Source organism: Phyllobates terribilis, unplaced genomic scaffold (genome assembly GCF_046119375.1).
Source record: "Phyllobates terribilis strain yellow unplaced genomic scaffold, ASM4611937v1 Scaffold_12__6_contigs__length_324123572, whole genome shotgun sequence".
Taxonomy (NCBI): Eukaryota; Metazoa; Chordata; class Amphibia; order Anura; family Dendrobatidae; genus Phyllobates; species Phyllobates terribilis.
The window spans coordinates 218415021-218434851 of NW_027362772.1; the positions used below are offsets into that span (position 1 = coordinate 218415021).

Below are 19831 nucleotides of genomic sequence, written 5' to 3' on the forward strand. Positions count from 1 at the left end.
TCGATTTCTCAAACTAGAGACTCTAATGTACTTGTCTTGTTGCTCAGTTGTGCAGCGGGGCCTCCCACTTCTCTTTCTACTCTGGTTAGAGCCTGTTTGTGCTCTCCTCTGAAGCGAGTAGTACACACCATTGTAGGAAATCTTCAGTTTCTTGGCAATGTCTTGCATGCAATAGCCTTTATTTCTAAGAACAAGAATAGACTGTCGAGTTTCACATGAAAGTTCTCTTTTTCTGGCCATTTGAGAGTTTCATAGAACAAACAAATGCAATGCTCCAGATTCTCAACTAGCTCAAAGGAAGGTCAATTTTATAGCTTCTCAAATCAGCCAAACCGTTTTCAGCTGGGCTAACATACTTGTGCAAGGGTTTTCTAAACATCCATTAGCCTTCTTACACAGTTAGCAAACACAATGTACCATTAAAACACTGGAGTGGTGGTTGTTGGAAATGGGCCTCTATACACCTATGTAGATATTGCAATAAAAACAAAACGTTTGCAGCTAGAATAGTCATTTATCATATTAACAATGTATAGCGTGTATTTCTGATTCATTTAATGTTAGCTTCATTGGAAAAAAATGTGCTTTTCTTTCAAAAATAATGAAATTTCTAAATGACCCCAAACTTTTGAACAGCAGTGTGTATATATATGTGTGTGTGTGTGCGTGTTTTATATATATATATATATATATATATATATATATATATATATATATGTGTATATAGATACACACACTGTATCTTTCCAAATTCTAAGACACTATTTTTCCCTCCAAATTTGGGAGGAATATGGTGGTGTGTTTTATAATCCAAAGTGAGCTTACTCGCCAGCGGCAGGCGATGTCATCTCCCAAGATCTCAATCTGCTCTTGTGACACCTCTGGCAGACATTTTTCCAAAACCCACCGCAGGGGCCTGAATGGGAAAGAGGACTCAGACATCTGATGAGCGCCCAGGCACCGCAGCATCACCCCACTCCTGCCTCTGCAGCCTCCTGTGACCCTGCGTCACTGTCGCTGACCCCCCAGTAAGCTCACTTTGGATTATAAGACGCACCCCCATTTTCCTCCCAAATTTGGAGGAAAAATGTGTTTTATAATCTGAAAAATACGGTGTATATATAAACATATACACCAAGGACAACATCTGCAAGGAGTTTGTATGTTCTCCCCGTGTTTGCATGGGTTTCCTCCAGGTTCTCCGGTTTCCTCCCACACTCCAAAGACATCCTGATAGGGAATGTAGATTGTGAGCCCCAATGGGGACAGTAATGATAATGTCTGTAAGCACAGAGGGATATGATAGAGCTATATAAGTGAGTAAAATAACTTTTTGTTTATCCATTGACTCTTAGGGTATGTGCACATGATCAGTGTTCGCTGTGGACTGGATGCAGCACAAGTGTGCTGCGTGCAATCCGCAGCATCCAGATGTTACAGCATAGTGGATGGGATTTATACAAATCCCATGTCCACTATGTGTCTGCGGCACACCTGCGAAAACAGACATGTGGCGCGTGTTTCCAGACCGCAGCATGTCAATTTTCTGCGGGCTTTCCCCATAGACCTAACCTCTATGAGGAAAGTCCACATGTAGAAAAAAAAAAAAAACGGCCACCGCTAATTAGCATAATGAGCTGAAGCCAGAGGCGGCTCGCCTGCAGGCTCGGGGCCGCAGCCAGCTCCCGATCGGGTGGACGTAGCCTTACAATGGAACAGCTAAAAACTGATGGATCTGAAGTACAAAGTCTGTCCTCCATGTGTCATCAGTGTCTCACAGATTGCCATAGACTTTTATAGCCAAGTCTGATCTGCAAATCGCCAGAGAATAGACCCTGCTCTGTGTCTCTTCGACTGGAGAAATGAATGCATTTTAAAAAATGATAGGTTTATGGCTGAATGAAGCTATGGGTCTGTTGGGCCTCTAAGGGCCGAGAAAAAAACGGGCAGCACTAGAACGTGTCACACGGGTATGTTAATGTAGGCGAACTTGTATTTTATTAATTGAATAGAATAAAAGCCATTGTGTTTATAGCGTATGAGTCCAGTAGGCGGTCCTACTAGTGACTGACAGCTATATCTGCATATCAGTCATACAGGGAGGAGTGTCAGTCAGTAGTAGGACCGCCCACTGGACTCATACATACAAACAGTTTTACTGGGTCTTTTCCCACAAGCATGTATATCCTCCTGATCATCCCCACCAGCTCTATACCATCCTGCCTGCAGATCAGACACCATTTGCAACATGACAGGTAACCTTTAAAGGAAAACAATAAGTTGGTTCTGCCTTTTAAAGTAAAAAAAAACACTTAAAAATGCTTAGAAAATAAAGTGTGGTGTGGGGGAAGGGTAAGCATTAAATCATGTGCCATCTTGATAGTCTAAAATAGATTAAAATAAAAAGAACAATCTTTCTTCTATTTGTTCATTTCCTTCTGATCCCTAACTCTTGGCTTCAGGAGAGTCTGTCACCCCGAGAGTGCAGACTAAGCTGGCTGTTCAGTGACATAAGGGACTTATCCCCTATGGAAACCATGCCAGTGCAGTGCAAGAGAAAATTACTTTTTATGCAAATGAGGGGGCATTGGGGCACGGCGAAGGGCTCAGTGCACTGTTACACCCCCTCATCATTTTTTGGACTCCCCCCTACTCCTGATTAACAACCTAAGCGCTGACTGAACTCAGCCCACATGTAGGCTCGTGCACACTGACACTGCCTGAGCCCGGCCACAGACACATACGCCCCAATTTCTCAAAATGTTTTCACCGGATTTGTGGCGTAAAACACTTTGGAATGTTGCAAAACTTTTACACAACTTTTGGCGTTTATACGTCACTCCCAGCAGGATCCACCGAAGTGGGCAGAGCAAGGGTTTGATGGGGTGTGACTTAGCCCCCCCGACAAATTCTTCAAATGCTACACCACTTTGGTGGCATAACTTACATCAGAAATATACTCCCGTCCGTGGCTGGACTAACATTTCTGGTGAGGTGCACGCTACTGATAAAATGTGCCTAGTGGTGTATCTTATTCCTGCCCTTCATTAAGAGTGGCATGCACAATGTCAGCTTTAAAGGGGTTGTCCAGGTTTTACACGAAAGTGTGCAGACATTCTGTATGACTGTGAATCCTCACAGCTCAGGGCCCACGGTCAGTATTCTCCTGTGTTGGGAATAGGCGGTCATGCGATATACATACTTCCAGACACATTCCGACTAGAAGTGAGTAGTATTAAGTGAGGCCGCACACATCTAGTCGGAATGTGGCCGAGAGTATGCATATCGCATACTGGTGTCACATAACTGCCGGAGAATCCTGACAGTGCGCTGCGCACTTTGAGCATTCACAAGTCTGCAGCCACAGACTTTCATGCCAAACCTGGACAATCCCTTTAATGAATCGGCTCCCTAGTGCCATTGTCGGTGCGTACACAGTGTGGGCAGGCGTATTGTCCTCCCTGGCTCGGCTTCAGATAGGAGCCAGTGTGGGCGGCCGGGGTCAGGCAGTTTCAGGGCAGACCTGCGGGCTGAGATTAGGGAGCGCTCGCTCTAATCAAGTGAGTGTTGTCAATCAGAAGCAGAGGAAGTCCTCAAATGCAAATTGAGGGGGCACTGATGCATTGGCCACCCGAAGCCTGCAGGATAGACCCCTCATTTGCATTTAAATAATTTTTTTCAGGCACTGTATCACTAAAATGTACAGTGCCCAGTGTGACATATCACTGCCCAGGAACATTTTATTTAAACACATCCAATTGTAGAAATTATTATTATTCCAAGATCTATTGATTAAAATGAACTTTTGTTCGTGAGAAAACTCCTTTAAGACCGATGCATCCAAATTCAGTTGAAGCGTTTCCGGGATTCTTCTCCCTACTATATGTCTTGCTATGGGGGTGTTTGGAAAGTGTTGCGGGAAGGTGCGAGTTCAGGCACCGGTGCAATTGCTCCTTTTACTCTTGCTAATCATATATACTTTCCCATATAAAGACTTAGTGCAGCTTCCATATTGGTGTTGATTTTTTTATTTATTGAAAATATATTAAAAATACAAACAATTTATTTGCAGTGAAATGTATAGTAAAAAAAAATAAAATTACAGGCACGTGATGTCCCAATTGTATAAACTCTGCCAATGCATTACTTCTAGACGTACTGGTATAAGGTGCGTCTTTCCAAACATTTCCAATGGCTTAAACCAGGTATCAATGTAACTATTCTACAGAAGTCAGGCCCCTTTGCTGTCCAAGTGTAAATGAATAGACAGGGAAGGGGGCTGGCTTAGCTATTTAAATGAGTAGTCAGCCTGCCCCCTCTACAGAGCACTGATAAAGGGCTAAAAACAGGAACAGCCCTACTGCGCCGAGTACATGGCAAAGCTCCGAAAGTTAAAGGGACAAATCAGTGCAACTTTCACGGGTAAACGGCAGATTTTTTGTAATTGAACAACCAACCCCTTCAACTAGAACATATGACAGAGTATAAATGACAAATAAGACCAAAGAAGATGGTACTGTTGAGTTGATCATCTCGACAGATTTTTTTAGGCAGGGAATGTGCGAGGGGCTGGGGGGGTTATAATTAGTAATGTGCTATTCTGACATTTTTTATATGATTATACAGACTGAAAAAAAACACAAATTACAAAGAAAAAATATGCAGAAACTATAGACAGGCAGATAAAGGAGAGAACATGAGACAATTACGTGAATTAGTGTATTGAAAGTAGCAGACGAGTGTTTACAGACAAGAAGTGATGAGCAATAAGGGCAACATGAGAACGATGGCAGAGAAGGAGGTGCTGATGGCAGAGCTGGTCAGGCGGGATCTGTAGAGGTCCAGCAGCTGCATGATCACTCCATTGGTCCATCCAAAGCCCAGCTGCAGAGGAGAAGACCGTATGGTAAGAGGATGGCTATCACAGGGCTTATAGTGAGCGCGGGATTCAGAACGCCCGTTTTTGGCCAACAGCAGGTGTATACGTCGGTTTACTACCAAAAGCTATTCCTATGTTTTTGTTATTTAAATATAGTATGCTACTTCCCCTTTAAAGGAGCAGTTCCTCAATGGACATGGCTGACCGAGGTCTTATAACTTGGACCCCCACTGATTCTGAGCACTCCTCATTGTATGACCACAGAGAGGAGGAGTGTGATCGAGATCTCTCACTCCACGGAGGAACAAGTGGTAGTGATTGCGGAGGTGTGAGTGGTGGGGCTATCATCAATTAGAAATTTATCATGGATTCTGTAGAGTGGGAATACCTGTCCACTGTGGGACAACCCCTTAAAGGGAATCTATCATCAGGTTCTTGCTACCTCATCTGATTCCAGCGATGTATCACTTAGTTTACTGGATGCAGCACACCACAGCTTTCTGTGGACATTGTCTATTGACAGGCTGTGTGTCCACGATGCAGATTTAATGCGTTTCTGGCTTGTTAAGATGTCTGCCATGTTTCCCAATGATAATCCGCATGTGCTGTGCACATGCTGTGGAAATATCCGCTGCGGATTATCATTGCGGAAAAATCCGCAGCACAACCAATTTGGGTGCAATTTCGCAGCAAAATCGCGCCCATTGACTTGCATTGAACCACATAATATCCACATGTATACATGCGGATGTTGTGCGGTTCAATGCACGGATGGTACCCGGGTCTCGAGAAGAGGAGACTCTCATCTGACCTAGGTACCATCGTACCTGAAAGTAAAAAGAGAATAATAAAGTAAAAAATAAAAAAAAATATTCATACACACCTCTCCGGCGGCCCCCGGTCTCCTCCCGGCCGTGTCCTCTCTCCTTGGCGTCCTGCGGTGTACTGGTAGGACCTGCGGTGATGTCATTTAGTCAGCTGATGGTCACGCGACCATCACCTGACTACTGACGTCAGCGGTTGCGTGACCATCAGCTGACTAAATGACGTCACCACAGGTCCTGCCAGTACACCACGGGCCGCCGAGGAGAGAGGACGCTGCCGGAGGAGACCGGGGGCCGCCAGAGAGGTGAGTATAAGGTTTTTTCTATTTCTTTTTACTTCTTTTTATATTTATATTGTGTGACCAACTTGTCAAACCTTTTTCCAACTGATGCTCAAAATCGCTTGGAAATGCGCTTGAAAAAGCGCATGCATAAACGCATGTAAAATCTGCATGTGTTTTTTTCTGCCAGGGAGATACAGAAATGCTCAGGAAATTTCTGCTTCAAATCTGCATCGTGGGCACATAGCCACAGTACGCTGCTTATTAGAAGGGGGGCATGCTCGGACCAAGACTCATGCCAGTTGTTCTCCTGACTGATAATCTCCTGGTGTTAAAACCTTCATTGTCTGGAAACAACAGCACACAGTCTAATAAGTGACACATTGCTGAAATCAGTTTCTCAGCCCCTACATCATGCTGTCCTCAGATTACATAGCAAAAATCTGCTGACAGATTCTCTGTAAGAAAAAGTAAGTGTTACTCTGTACCAAGTTTACATTTTTATTTTTTATTTTATGTTAATCCTCCAGTTATCTTACCTGTACTTCATATTCCCCTCCTCCACCTGGTTTGCCATCACCTTCAACATTATACTGAGGAAAGACAACGAAAGCAGCAGTTAACACAATGTGGTGTCAGGACAATCTTCCATTGGGCCCAGCACCGTGTACCGCAGCTTTCACCTCCGAGTAATTATTGTTCAAATATTTTATTGAGGATTTAGATTTAACAAAAATAAAAAGTTCAAGATAAAGACAATTCCTGTGGGTAACCAATTTAGTATCCCAAATTTAGGCTCCAAAATTATAAAAGGGGTTGACCGGCCTAAGGCAACAAGTCTGCAGTCACTGACACAGACTGCAGACTTGTGAATCCTCACATCACGCGCACTGCACGCTGTGAGGATTCTCCAGTGCTAGGAGCAAGCGGTCAGTGTGACCGCAAGTATGTGATAACTGGTATACTGGAGATCACGGTCACGCTCCTGCCACAGAGAATCCTTCCAGTGTGCAGTCACAGACACTGACTGCAGACTTGTAACCTAAGGTCGGTCAACTCCTTTAAGAAATATGCAGATGTGAGGTCTGTGAACGTAGAAGAGAGGAGGGGTAGACTAAAAGTGCTGGATGTGGCATCACTGGGGAGTTTGGCATACGTGACTTGGTGGGAGGCTGCTGGTTGGGTAAGAAAGGGCTGTTATAGTGTGTGAGCGAGGGGCAGCTAAGAACAGCAGCTTACAGAGAGCTGCCACAGTGGCTCTACTAAGGAGTGAATAATTCTGAGACTGCAATAGTCACTAAAAGTGGCATTTTGGTCCTGATTCATCAAAGCAATTATTCCAGAATTCTGACGTAAATTGCTTTGAAAAGTTGCAAATTTTTCTGAAACTAGAGTTGCGCACACTTTAGCGAGTTTTGTTGGGTTCATGCCAGTTTCTCCCAGCTCATCTAATTTGTGACAAGTTATGGTGCTCCTTATGTCAGAAGTCTTACTCCAGTTAAGGGCTGGAGTAAGATATCCAGCATGGCGTACACCACTTGACAGATGCTCCTGATTGATTAAGAGACGCATGCCTCTTAATGAATCAGGAGCATCTGACTCCCTCATCAAAACCGGGAATAAAAAAACTCCAGTCTTGATTAACTGGGGCCTACGAGTTCAATCTGAAGTCACTTGTTATATTAGTTGTGTTGAGCCATTTAAAGGCTTCCTAACCATGGGCAGCATCAACCGGAGTCTGGCTGTACGACTGCAGCCATGTTTTTTTTTCTGCTTCAGAGAAAATATAGCTAGAGAAGCAGTCTGGAACCAGAGAGGAGTCTAGTCCGGCATTACCCCCAGCCGGCTTCTTCCCACAGGTTCCTCCCAGTAGCATAGCTCCTGGAGGAGGCAGTTATACCGGGCCCCACGATCAGAGGGGCCCTCCCGGAAATACCGTTACTCCTAACTATATCGGTGTGTACAGCATGATCTCCCTGCACGACCGCTCTCCTTTCTGTAGACTGCAGGTTGCTTTAAGCCTACAGTCTACTGAAGTGGCCGAGGCGTCGGCACAAGATTGGAACATCAGAGTCTTGGTGCGGGGACGTCATTACCATAGGCAGATAATAATGAGGGCAATCTGGGCTACCGCCCGGGGCTCCAGGGGGGCCTGGGGCTCTGGGGGGTCCATGGCCAGATTACCCTCATTATAATATGTGCAGCGCCGCGGCACATACCGGCAGGCAGAGGCGGGGGTGGGCACTTCACCTGTTAACTTCCCTGTGCTGACCCGGACGCGTCACTGCTAGGAGACACGGCCCTGTGCGCGGCCGTGTCTGCTAGTGTGACGTCATGCAGTGCGCGCTGCACTGCTGCACCGGAGAAGAGCTGGAGGACTGGAGCCGAGCCGGGGGATGGTGTGTGTGAGTGTGTCTGTGTGTGTGTGATTGAGTGAGTGTGTGTGTGTGCAGGCAGATATCATTGTGTGATATCTGTTTATATGTATTTTTTTGTGTTTCAAATGTGTTTATGCGTGTATGTATATGTCTGTATATGTTTGTGTGGGTGCGTGACTGCGTGCAGCCTCCTGCTGTGTATAGATGGTTACGTGCGGCCTCCCGCTGTGTATAGATGGCGCCGTGCGGCCTCCTGCTGTGTATAGATGGCTACGTGTGGCCTCCTGCAGTGTATAGATGGCTACGTGTGACTTCCCGCTGTGTATAGATGGCACCGTGCGGCCTCCCGCTGTCTAGAGATGGCTACGTGCAGCCTCCTGCTGTGTATAGATGGCTACGTGCGGCCTCCTACTGTGTATAGATGGCTACGTGCGGCCTCCTGCTGAGTATAGATGGCTACGTGCGGCCTCCTACTGTGTATACAGTGCTGGCCAGAAGTATTGGCACCCCTGCAATTCTGTCAGATAATACTCAGTTTCTTCCTGAAAATGATTGCAATCACAAATTCTTTGGTATTATTATCTTCATTTAATTTGTCTTCAATGAAAAAAACACAGAAAGAATTGTCCTAAAGCCAAATTGGATATAATTCCACACCAAACCTAAAAAAGGGGGTGGACAAAAGTATTGGCACCCTTTGAAAAATCATGTGATGCTTACCTGTGGCACCTAACAGGTGTTGGCAATAACTAAATCACACTTACAGCCAGTTAACATGGATTAAAGTTGACTCAACCTCTGCCCTGTGTCCTTGTGTGTACCTGTCATGGGTGTGTCGCCACGAAGATCGTCGCGACTACACAGCCTGACTTCTCGCAGCTGAGTTTTTGGTGCTTTGTGTTTTTTGGTTGTGAGGGAGTTAATTCTCTCTCTCTGTGCTTGACGAGGCTCAGCCTCGCCCAGCTGCAGTTAATGCTGCAGTATTGGGATTCCTTCAAATACCTGCTGGTCTGATAGGGAAGTTGTCGGTGAAAGCATTTCTTGCAGACCTTCAGAGTGGATCGTTGTTTGGTGGAGTTCGGAGCGAGGAGTATTGGGTGAACTGGATGGACGCTTGTCTTTTTTCGGCCTTAAAAACTATGTAACTATGAGAATGCGGTGTGGTTTGTTCCCTTCCTCCCTTTATCATTTATCTCCTAACCTGTTGTTGTTCCCTCTGTAATTGTGGTGTTAGTTTTTGTATGCAAGGTGGTTTTTGGTTTTCCCCTTGTACTGTCTCGTTTGTCTAGTACTGTGTTTTGGGCATTTTCTATCCTGTTCCCCATTGTTGTGATCGGGGTCCTTCTCAGGACTAGATTACTTAGGTTCAGGGATATTCAGGAGTTTAGGGTTACACTGGCGGCCTGGACCTCTGTACCATTAACAGTACCTCCAGGTTGAGGGATTAGTCAGGGCCCCCGTCTAGGGTCAGCTCAGGCCCCTGACCCCCCTGTACGCTGAGACAGCGTGACAGTACCACATTGAGCATGGAGAATAGAAAGAAGACCAAAGAACTGTCTGAGGACTTGAGAAACCAAATTGTGAGGATGCATGAGCAATCTCAAGGCTACAAGTCCATCTCCCTAGATGTGGACGGAAAATAAAAATTGACGAGAGATTTCAACGCAAGATTGTGCGGATGGTGGATAAAGAATCTCGACTAACATCCAAACAAGTTCAAGCTGCCCTGCAGTCCGAGGGTACAACAGTGTCAACCCGTAATATCCGTCGGCGTCTGAATGAAAAGGGACTGTATGGTAGGATACCCAGGAAGACCCCACTTCTTACCCCGAGACATAAAAAAGCCAGGCTGGAGTTTGTCAAAACTTACCTGAGAAAGCCTAAAACGTTTTGGAAGAATGTTCTCTGGTCAGATGAGACAAAAGTAGAGCTTTTTGAAAAAAAGCATCAACATAGAGTGTACAGGAAAAAAAAGAGGCATTCAAAGAAAAGAACACGGTCCCTACAGTCAAACATGGCGGAGGTTCCCTGATGTTTTGGGGTTGCTTTGCTGCCTCTGGCACTGGACTGCTTGACCGTGTGCATTGCATTATGAAGTCTGAAGACTACCAACAAATTTTGCAACATAATGTAGGGCCCAGTGTGAGAAAGCTGGGTCTCCCTCAGAGGTCATGGGTCTTCCAGCAGGACAATGACCCAAAACACACTTCCAAAAGCACTATAAAATGGCTTGCGAGAAAGCACTGGAGACTTCTAAGGTGGCCAGCAATGAGTCCAGACCTGATTCCCATAGAACACCTGTGGAGAGATCTCAAAATGGCAGTTTGGAGAAGGCACCCTTCAAATATCAGGGACCTGGAGCAGTTTGCCAAAGAAGAATGGTCTACAATTCCAGCAGAGCATTGTAAGAAACTCATTGATGGTTACCGGAAGCTGTTGTTCGCAGTTATTTTGGCTAAAGGTTGTGCAACCAAGTATTAGGCTGAGGGTGCCAATACTTTTGTCCGGCCCTTTTTGTGGAGTTTTGTGTGAAATGATCAATGATTTAATTTTTGCTTCATTCTCTTTTGTGTTTTTTCCTTGCAAGCAAATTAAATGAAGAGAATAATACCAAAGAATTTGTGATTGCAATCATTTTCAGGAAGAAACTGAGTATTATCTGACAGAATTGCAGGGGTGCCAATACTTTTGGCCAGCACTGTAGATGGCTACGTGCGGCCTCCCGTTGTGTATAGATGGCTACGTGCGGTCTCCCGCTGTGTATAGATAGCTACGTGCGGCCACCCGCTGTGTATAGATGGCTGCGTGCGGCCTCCTGCTGTGTATATATGGCTACGTGCGGCCTCCTGCTGTGTATATATGGCTACGTGCGGCCTCCTGCTGTGTATAGATGGCTACGTGCGGCCTCCTGCTGTGTATAGATGGCTACGTGCGCTCTCCCGCTGTGTATAGATGGCTACGTGCGGCCTCCCGCTGTGTATAGATGGCTACGTGCGGCCTCCCGCTGTGTATAGATGGCTACGTGCGGCCTCCCGCTGTGTATAGATGGCTACGTGCGGCCTCCCGCTGTGTATAGATGGCTACGTGCGGCCTCCCGCTGTGTATAGATGGCTACGTGCGGCCTCCCGCTGTGTATAGATGGCTACGTGCGGCCTCCCGCTGTGTATAGATGGCTACGTGCGGCCTCCCGCTGTGTATAGATGGCTACGTGTGGCCTCCCGCTGTGTATAGATGGCTATGTGCGGCCTCCTGCTGTGTATAGATGGCTACGTGTGCTCAATATTAAGCCATACAATTAATGTAAGGCTATGTGCCCACGATGCAGAAATGCTCCGGATTTTTTTTGAGCGTTTCTGCAGCTCCCTGGCAGAAAAAACGCATGCGGATTGTACATGTGGATTGTACATGCGTTTTTCCTGCCAGGGGCATGCGGATGTGAAGCGTTCTTCACTTGCATTTCCGCATGCGGGTTGTCAAGCGCTTTCCAAGCGATTTTAGCATCACTTGGAAAAGTACTTGACAACCAGCATGGATTTATATAGTGTGACCGTAAACAAATGGTAAAAAATAAAAAAATAAATCTATACTTAACTTCCGATGGCCTGCCGACGTCAGCAGTCGAGTGACCCGTCACATGACTAAATGACGTCACCACAGGTCCTTTAGTCCACCGCGAGCTGCCGGCAAGCCAGGACGCATCGGATAAAGACACCGGGGGCCATCAGAAGGCAAGTATAATATTTATTTTTTATTTTATTCTTTTTTTTACAGGTTCTATGGTACCCGGGTCCGGAGGAGAGTCTCCTGTCCTCCACACCCGGGTACCATCCGCACATTGAAACGCTTGGATTCCGCATGTACAGATGCAGTGATGCGGATTCCATGAGTTCCAATGCAAGTCAATGGCGGCGAAAACGCAGCGATTCCGCAAAATAATTGGTAGTGCTGCAGATTTTTCCGCAATGATAATCCGCAGTGGAAATTTTGATCAAAACTTGAGGTGTAACTAGGGGCATCTTAAAGTATGTTGGGACCATTATACAGAGTGAGAGCTAATATGGGGGCCATTATACAGTGTGGGAGCTACTGTATGAGCCATTATACTGTGTTTTGATGGAGCTGTGGGCCTATCATACTGTGTATGGGGGAGCTGTTGGCCCATCATACTGTGTATAGAGGAGTTGTATATTGAGGAATCAGGGGACATTATTATATGTTAAATGGAAGTATTATTATTATAGGGGCCCACAGGGTATTGGGACAGTCAAAGGTGCACATGGGGCATTATTATTTTCTAGGGGCAAAAGTGTACACTGTTTTCTAGGGCACTTGTACAGGGCATTAATATTTTATAGGGGGAAATTTTGCCATCCAGAGGGCACAAAGGAGGCACTTTACTTTATAAGGGGCACAGTGATAGGCATTATTATGTGGGGCACAGTGGTGGACATTATTATGTGGGGCACTAAAAGGAGCGCTGTTATTGTGCCAAACAGCAGGTGCAGTAATAGGGACACATACGACACATACGGCATGGAAATAGATGGTGTAAAAGTGAGAAGTTAAATATGTCTGTGCTGTAATCTCTGCAGACGAGTTGTGGCTGGAAGATGTCATCTCAGTCTGGGCCAAATGGAAAAGACGGGAAAAGTGAACGACTCCATCAGAAAGACCTTAGAATAACTAATGATTCTCAAACTAACGACTTACTTTTTCAAACATAGCTTTATACTTCTTATAAGCATCGTAGTTGACCTTGACCCATTTTTGTGCTAAACTGAATGCGATCTCCTTTGCTTTTTTAGACTCGGTCTTCTCCAAACCTGCCAGAGATAATACAAAGATTATAAGGCATACATAGGAGATCTGGTGATAAACCTCATTTTAATCAGTGAGATGTTAAAGAGGACCCATCACCTGGTCAAAAGTGTCTAGTTTTTGCACCTATTTTATTCCCACTGCTCCCGTTAGTTTTCCAATTTTTATTTATCTTTTGGGGGGAAGCCAATTAAAAAAAAATTCAAAACGCTAAGGGGAGCAAAGGAGAATAAAATCTGGCCATTTTTGACCTGGTGATAGGTACTGCCGAAATCACCGCCCCTCTTCCCTTAGCCACCATACTATACAGTAGTGTTCCTCAGCCACTAGCTTCGGAGCACCATACAACTTTTGGACCTCCTGATTATGTCTCCCCAGCTGTTGTCCTCTCCAGATAGTGAACTTTATCATTACTTAGTACTAATGTGATAACAATATCGCTGTGATCTCTAGTCTACAGATGTTCACACGGTGGATACACTATGGTTGTTCTATTCTCCTGATGGAAAATCCTCAGTATATGAGATTTTTTTCCCCCAAAATGCTTCCAGTGATGTCCATTATGATGGCTAGAAACACTTGGATTGCGCAAAGAAAATCTTGTACCGATGTGAACTTACACTTCTGCCGCCAACTATACAACACTGAGAAATTTGTCAGTCATCTCAGAAATTGCACAGAACTTGTTTTGCATCTAAAGTGTTTCTCACCTTCAATGACCATGTGCTGTAAAGGAGGCCAGGCATTCGGAAAGTCCCACTGCTGACCAGTTTCTTTTAAGGACGTTGGAAGTCCGTTCTGATAGGATAGCGCTTTACTTTTCTGCCAAAATTCATTACTACATTTTAGTTTCAATACAAAGAAAATAAATGCATAAAAAAGTGATGAACTCAAAAACATAATATTAGCAAGGGGCGCGCATGTCAGTCATTACTCGTTAAAGGCTTTGGACACTTATGATACGAAAAAAAATATTTTATCTTGTTACATGTAGTTAATAAAACTGCAAAACGTTTCAGGCTGTAATCTTTACTATTCCCTTCATTTTCATATGCAGTTTGCAGCCTGATCCAAGTTTCCAACTTTTCTGTTGTCTGAGTGTCCTTTGCAGTAATATAGGCTGGATGTGACGTCTGGGTAATGCTGTCTTCATTAGCGTCTATATTTCACTTATTTTATCTCCAAGTGCTTGTTGTTTATAGATTGTTTTCTCTGCCCCCATAAGACTTTGGATGCTTTCTCCCCTTTCCTCTTACTATCTCTAAGAGAACGGGGAGAGCAGAGTGCCGTCAGAACCTGAAACGTGCTCTGATAGATTAGGACCAACTTAGCAAAACGCTCATATAGATAAAGAACTTATAGATACACCGCAGCAATAAACTGATAGAAATGTTTAAATGAAGACTAGTTAGAAAGTTGCTTAACTGCGCGTTCAATTCATTAACTCCATGGCCTATAATGATTCTGCACTACGGGATTGACGGACGTCTGAACTGAGGCCGAGTCATTCGCAGATCCTCTCTACAGCAGCAGGAACAGAACAGAGGTGTTCCCGCTTAGCAATCCCTTTCAATTCCACAAGTCACAATGGAATTCACAAAATGTAGTATCCCCATTAGTAATCACACATCTGTTCCCAAAGGATTAGCTAAAAGAAGTGCATTTCCCCCAGTAGACAATCCGTTTTTTTCTGGATGGAAATTGGACACTTTTTTTATAGGCTAGTGTGAACTTAGCCAGACCACGAGGGAAAAAAAGCAGAATGCACTAGACTCCTCTGTTTTTCAGATGATACTTGGTTATTGAATTCAATGAGCGGATTTAAAAAAAATAGATGCCATGCTGACTCCATAGATTAAAAGGGGGGATTTTTCGACTCTCGTTTCAACTTAAAGGGGTATTCCCATCTCTGAAATCCTATCCCAGTATGTAGTAGGTATAATATTAGCAAATACCTCCAATTAGAAATGTAGTATAGTTTTTCTGATTTGCTTTGTCTCTTTGCTCATGTGCTGGGCCTTGCAGGACCTTAGGTATCCATGGTTACAACCACTAACAACTAGCTAACTAACTGTCGCTATATCAGTGGTCGTAACCTTGGATACCTAAGGTCCTGCAATGCCTGAACATGAGGAAAGAGAAATAGTGAATCAGAAAAACTATACTACATTTCTAATTGGAGGCATATGCTAATATTATTATTATTACACCTGCTACATATTGGGATAGGATCTTGGAGATGGGAATACCCCTTTAACCTTAGTTATGGATGGCTCTCTCTGTCTATGGTGAAAGAAAACAATAATAAGATAGTTATTGAGATTTCTCACTGACCTTATACAGGGTATGTTATAAAGTTTGAAACATCAATATTAATAAAAGAAAATGGACAAACCTCTAAATAGGAGACAGCTTTATCTACAACTGCGGAGTCTGTATAGCATGAAGCCCAAAGTGGAGCCAAGTTGCTTGGGTAGAAGTTTTGATTTCTTCGAGCATCTTTTATATAATAGTCCAGCCAGATCCCCAGACCCTCGTCCCACAGGACAGCCTGAACGGCCTCAAGGCGCTGATCCAGAGCAGACGAAAATTTAGATGCCTTATCAGTCATACCTATGGTAAGGAACAGAAAATAAAGCATGCAGTTATACAAGGTGTAGAAATGTTAGGTATGAATATATCACAGAACTCGGCATTCAAGTAGATTCAAGAGCCATCCAGTGGAGGTAGAGAGAACCATCTAATGGAAGTAGATAAAACTATCCAGTGGAAGTGGAGAGAACCATCCAGTGGAAGTACGGAGAGAACCATCTAGTGGAAATAGAGAGAACCATCCAGTGGAAGTAGAGAAAACCATCCAGTGGAAGTACAGAGAGAACCATCCAGTGGAAGTACAGAGAGAACCATCTAGGGGAAGTAGAGAGAACCATCCAGTGGAAGTAGAGAGAACCATCCAGTGGAAGTAGAGAGAACCATCCAGTGGAGGTAGAGAGTACCATCCAGTGGAAATAGAACCATCTAGAGGAAATAGAACCATCTAGTGCAGTAGTTCTCAACTCCAGTACTCAAGACCCACCAACAGATCATGTTTTCAGGATTTCCTTAGTATTGCACAGGTGATAATTCCATCACCTGTGCAATACTAAGGAAGTCCTGAAAACATGATCTGTTGGTGGGTCTTGAGGACTGGAGTGAGAACCACTGATCTAGTGGAAATGGAGAAAACCATCTAGTGGAAGTAGAGAGAACCATCTAGTGGAAGTAGAGAGAACCATCTGGTGGAAGTAGAGAGAACCATCTAATGGAAGTAAAGAGAACCATCAAGTGGAGGTAGAGAGAACCATCCACCGGAGGTAGAGAGAACCATCCAGTGGATGTAGAGAGAACCATCCAGTGGAGGTAAAGAGAACCGTCTAGTGGAAGTAGAGAGAACCATCTAATGAAAGTAGAGAGAACCATCCAGTGGAAGTAGAGAGAACCATCCAGTGGAAGTAGAGAGAACCATCTAGTGGAAATAGAACCATCTAGTGGAAATAGAGAGAACCATCTAGTGGAAGTAGAGAGAACCATCCAGTGGAAATAGAGAGAACCATCTAGTGGAAGTAGAGAGAACCATCCAGTGGAGGTAGAGAGAACCATCCAGTGGAAGTAGAGAGAACCATCCAGTGGAAGTAGAGAGAACCATCTAGTGGAAATAGAACCATCTAGTGGAAATAGAGAGAACCATCTAGTGGAAGTAGAGAGAACCATCCAGTGGAAGTAGAGAGAACCATCCAGTGGAAATAGAGAGAACCATCTAGTGGAAGTAGAGAGAACCATCCAGTGGAAGTAGAGAGAACCATCCAGTGGAGGTAGAGAGAACCATCCAGTGGAGGTAGAGAGAACCATCCAGTGGAGGCATTATTCAGATCAAAAGGAATCTGTAACTAGAAAATCTCAATCTCATTTAAATAATAATATGTGTGTGTGTGTATCTCATATCCCAGTTTTAACTAAAAGGACTATGGGATTGATATAAATAATCAGTGTCTCTGCCTGTGACACCAATATTAAATGTGGTAGTGCTACATGGCCACCGCTCCATCCAAACGGGACATAGGACATGAGTGGAGACCCAGAGGTCATCCATTTATCATCTACGCTGTGTATTGGTGATATTTTTTGTAGGCCAGTCCCTTGTAAGTAAGATACATTACAATGTCAGTATATAGAGACATATACTTGTGCGAGGTAGAGCTTCACGTCCTATTTTGTGGTTCACTCTACTCCATATTTTGCAGCTTTGACCACTAGGCTTTACATTTCTTCTGCGAAACTGTGCTGTAATTTTCTTATGTGAACACAGGCATACATAATGATTTCAGAAACACCCTCTGCCCCTGGGTCATTTTTTCATTGACATCAGTTCAGGTGATGGCTCTTTAGTTTTGGAGGTTTCTCACCCAGATCAGTGTAGAATTTAGCCAATGCTCTCTCTACCCGACACAGGATGGCATTAAGGTCGACAGGGATGACTTCGTTGGTTTTCGTGTCCAGCAGGCTGTTTGTAGAACCGTAGAACCAACGTGACGAGAAATCCCAACCGGACTCAGCCGCTGCTTTCAGCTCTGAATATAAAAGCTGTTTTGCATCTGAAGAAAGAGCAATAAGTTGGTGAGAATACATAAGACAAGCCTGACTCAATAGAAGGCAATCTACAGAGGGCCATACCTGCTGCGAGATTTTCAGCCAGCTCATAATCCTTAGAATAGGACTCGGGTCTAAAGGAATATTTTTTTAGAAATGGCTTAGCTTCATTTAATTTTAGCTTAGACAAATTTCCTAGATCTAATTGTTAGCATATCTCTAACGAGTTGTTATCACAGATATAATGGCCATTACTATCCTGCATGAGGCGCTCCAACTCACCCAAGACTTTGTAGGTTGTGCCCCAATTCCCTACATCAATAGCTAAAAAAAGAATAATTTTATCAATATATTTATGTTTTTGAGTAAATAAGTTTAGGGCCCTGAATGACGGAGACCACTCTATTAAAGGGGCTGTCCACAGGATATATGATAAATGTATGGGGTCCAACCGATCATGAGACTGGAAGTCCTGTGTGAATAGAGTAGCAATGTTTATTTGTGACCATGCGTGATTCAATATCTATGGGAGCGATGATCACATATATACACGTCCACACCTGGTGACCCACTGAAGTCAATGGAGTGGTGGCTATGAAAGAACACTACCTTCACATTGGACCCTCATTTGCAGGATCTCTGGGGGTCTAACCATTCATAATGTTGTTCATGGCATAACCCCACAGAGATCCCTAATTCCATAATTACGCAAGGCAACCACTCTTGTAGATGTACATGATTTTTGCTTCCAGTGAAAACCACTGCTTTTATATTCCATGATTTTGTTCTCTATACAGACTCTTGGATCCATACCTTGGTCCCCCTGCCGGTACATAATAGCGATTTAGTGTATAGTTCTTTCCATTCTGCGTCACTGAAATACTTCGTTTTGTCATCCAAAAATCATACTCTTTTTCCAAAATGCTGATGTTATTCCTTAGGGAGTAGAAAAGTGTTGTTATTAATAGGGATGAGGGTACCTGTGGAAGTTTGGGTTTTGATACCTAACCTGAACTTTATTCTGAAGTTTGGTTCTGGTACCAGAACTGTACTCCAACTTGGACCAGATCCCGAACCCCATTGAAAATAATGGGGACCCGAACTTTTGAGCTGGAAAAGTCTCAGTCTCTCCTCCCCTTCCGGATTTCACCGAACTTCTCCGAACATTGTAACGTCACATAGTGTCCGGGGCTAAACGCTGAACACGGACTTAACAGTCCAGTATGAACCCCGAACTTTTAAGTTCGGGTTTGCTCATCTTTAGTTATTAGTGTTCATAATCAGACGGCAGACTAGATACGTGACGTCAATACCTGAGAAAGGTCTCATCATTGCGAGTAGCCATGTAGCTCTCCATCATCAGGGTTAGGAATGGAGGCTGGCTCCTATTCAGATAATAAACCCTGCCTCCATTGGGGATAAATCCATAACTGTGTGGTAATAAGAACATTTCTGAATTAGTTTTTATTTTTTCCATTTTAATTATAAACTACCAGTCTGTCATACACAGGTGCATCTCACTAAATTATAATACCATGAAAAAGTTAATTTATATCAGTTGTTCAATACAAAAAGTGAAACTCATAAATTATATAGAGTTATTACACACAGAGTGATCTATTTCAAGTGTTTATTTCTGTTAATTCGGATGATTATGGCTTACAGCCAATGAAAACACAAAAGTCATTATCTCAGTAAATTAGAATACTTTATAACAACAGATTGAAAATGTTTTTAAAATCTGTAATGTTGTCCTACTGAAATGTATGGTCAGTAAATGCACTCAATACTTGGTTGGGGCTCCTTTTGCATCAATTACTGCATCAATGCGGCGTGGCATGGAGGCGATCAGCCTGTGTTATTGCTGAGGTGTTATGGAAGCCCAGGTTGCTTTGATAGCAGCCTTCAGCTCGTCTGCATTATTGGGTCTGGTGTCTCTCATCTTCCTCTTAACAATACCCCATAGATCCTCTATAATAGATTCTCTATGGGGTTAAGGTCAGGCGAGTTTACTGCCAATCAAGC

General features: G+C 44.0%; 1 protein-coding gene across 2 annotated transcripts in view; it reads right to left on the minus strand.

Moving 5' to 3' along the window:
- Positions 1 to 4012: 4012 nt before the first annotated feature.
- The window catches only part of TREH (trehalase), a 54462-nt gene continuing 38643 nt past the window's right edge, over positions 4013 to 19831 (minus strand). For both annotated transcript variants that reach the window (XM_073656663.1, XM_073656664.1), the window contains 9 exons: positions 19120 to 19236; positions 18620 to 18742; positions 17891 to 17940; positions 17623 to 17811; positions 15576 to 15793; positions 13891 to 14002; positions 13073 to 13185; positions 6524 to 6577; positions 4013 to 4884 (listed from right to left, as the gene is read on the minus strand). In XM_073656663.1, the coding sequence (XP_073512764.1) occupies positions 4744 to 4884; positions 6524 to 6577; positions 13073 to 13185; positions 13891 to 14002; positions 15576 to 15793; positions 17623 to 17811; positions 17891 to 17940; positions 18620 to 18742; positions 19120 to 19236 (1117 nt within the window). In that variant the 3' untranslated portion in view covers positions 4013 to 4743. The remainder of the gene's footprint in view (positions 4885 to 6523; positions 6578 to 13072; positions 13186 to 13890; positions 14003 to 15575; positions 15794 to 17622; positions 17812 to 17890; positions 17941 to 18619; positions 18743 to 19119; positions 19237 to 19831) is intronic.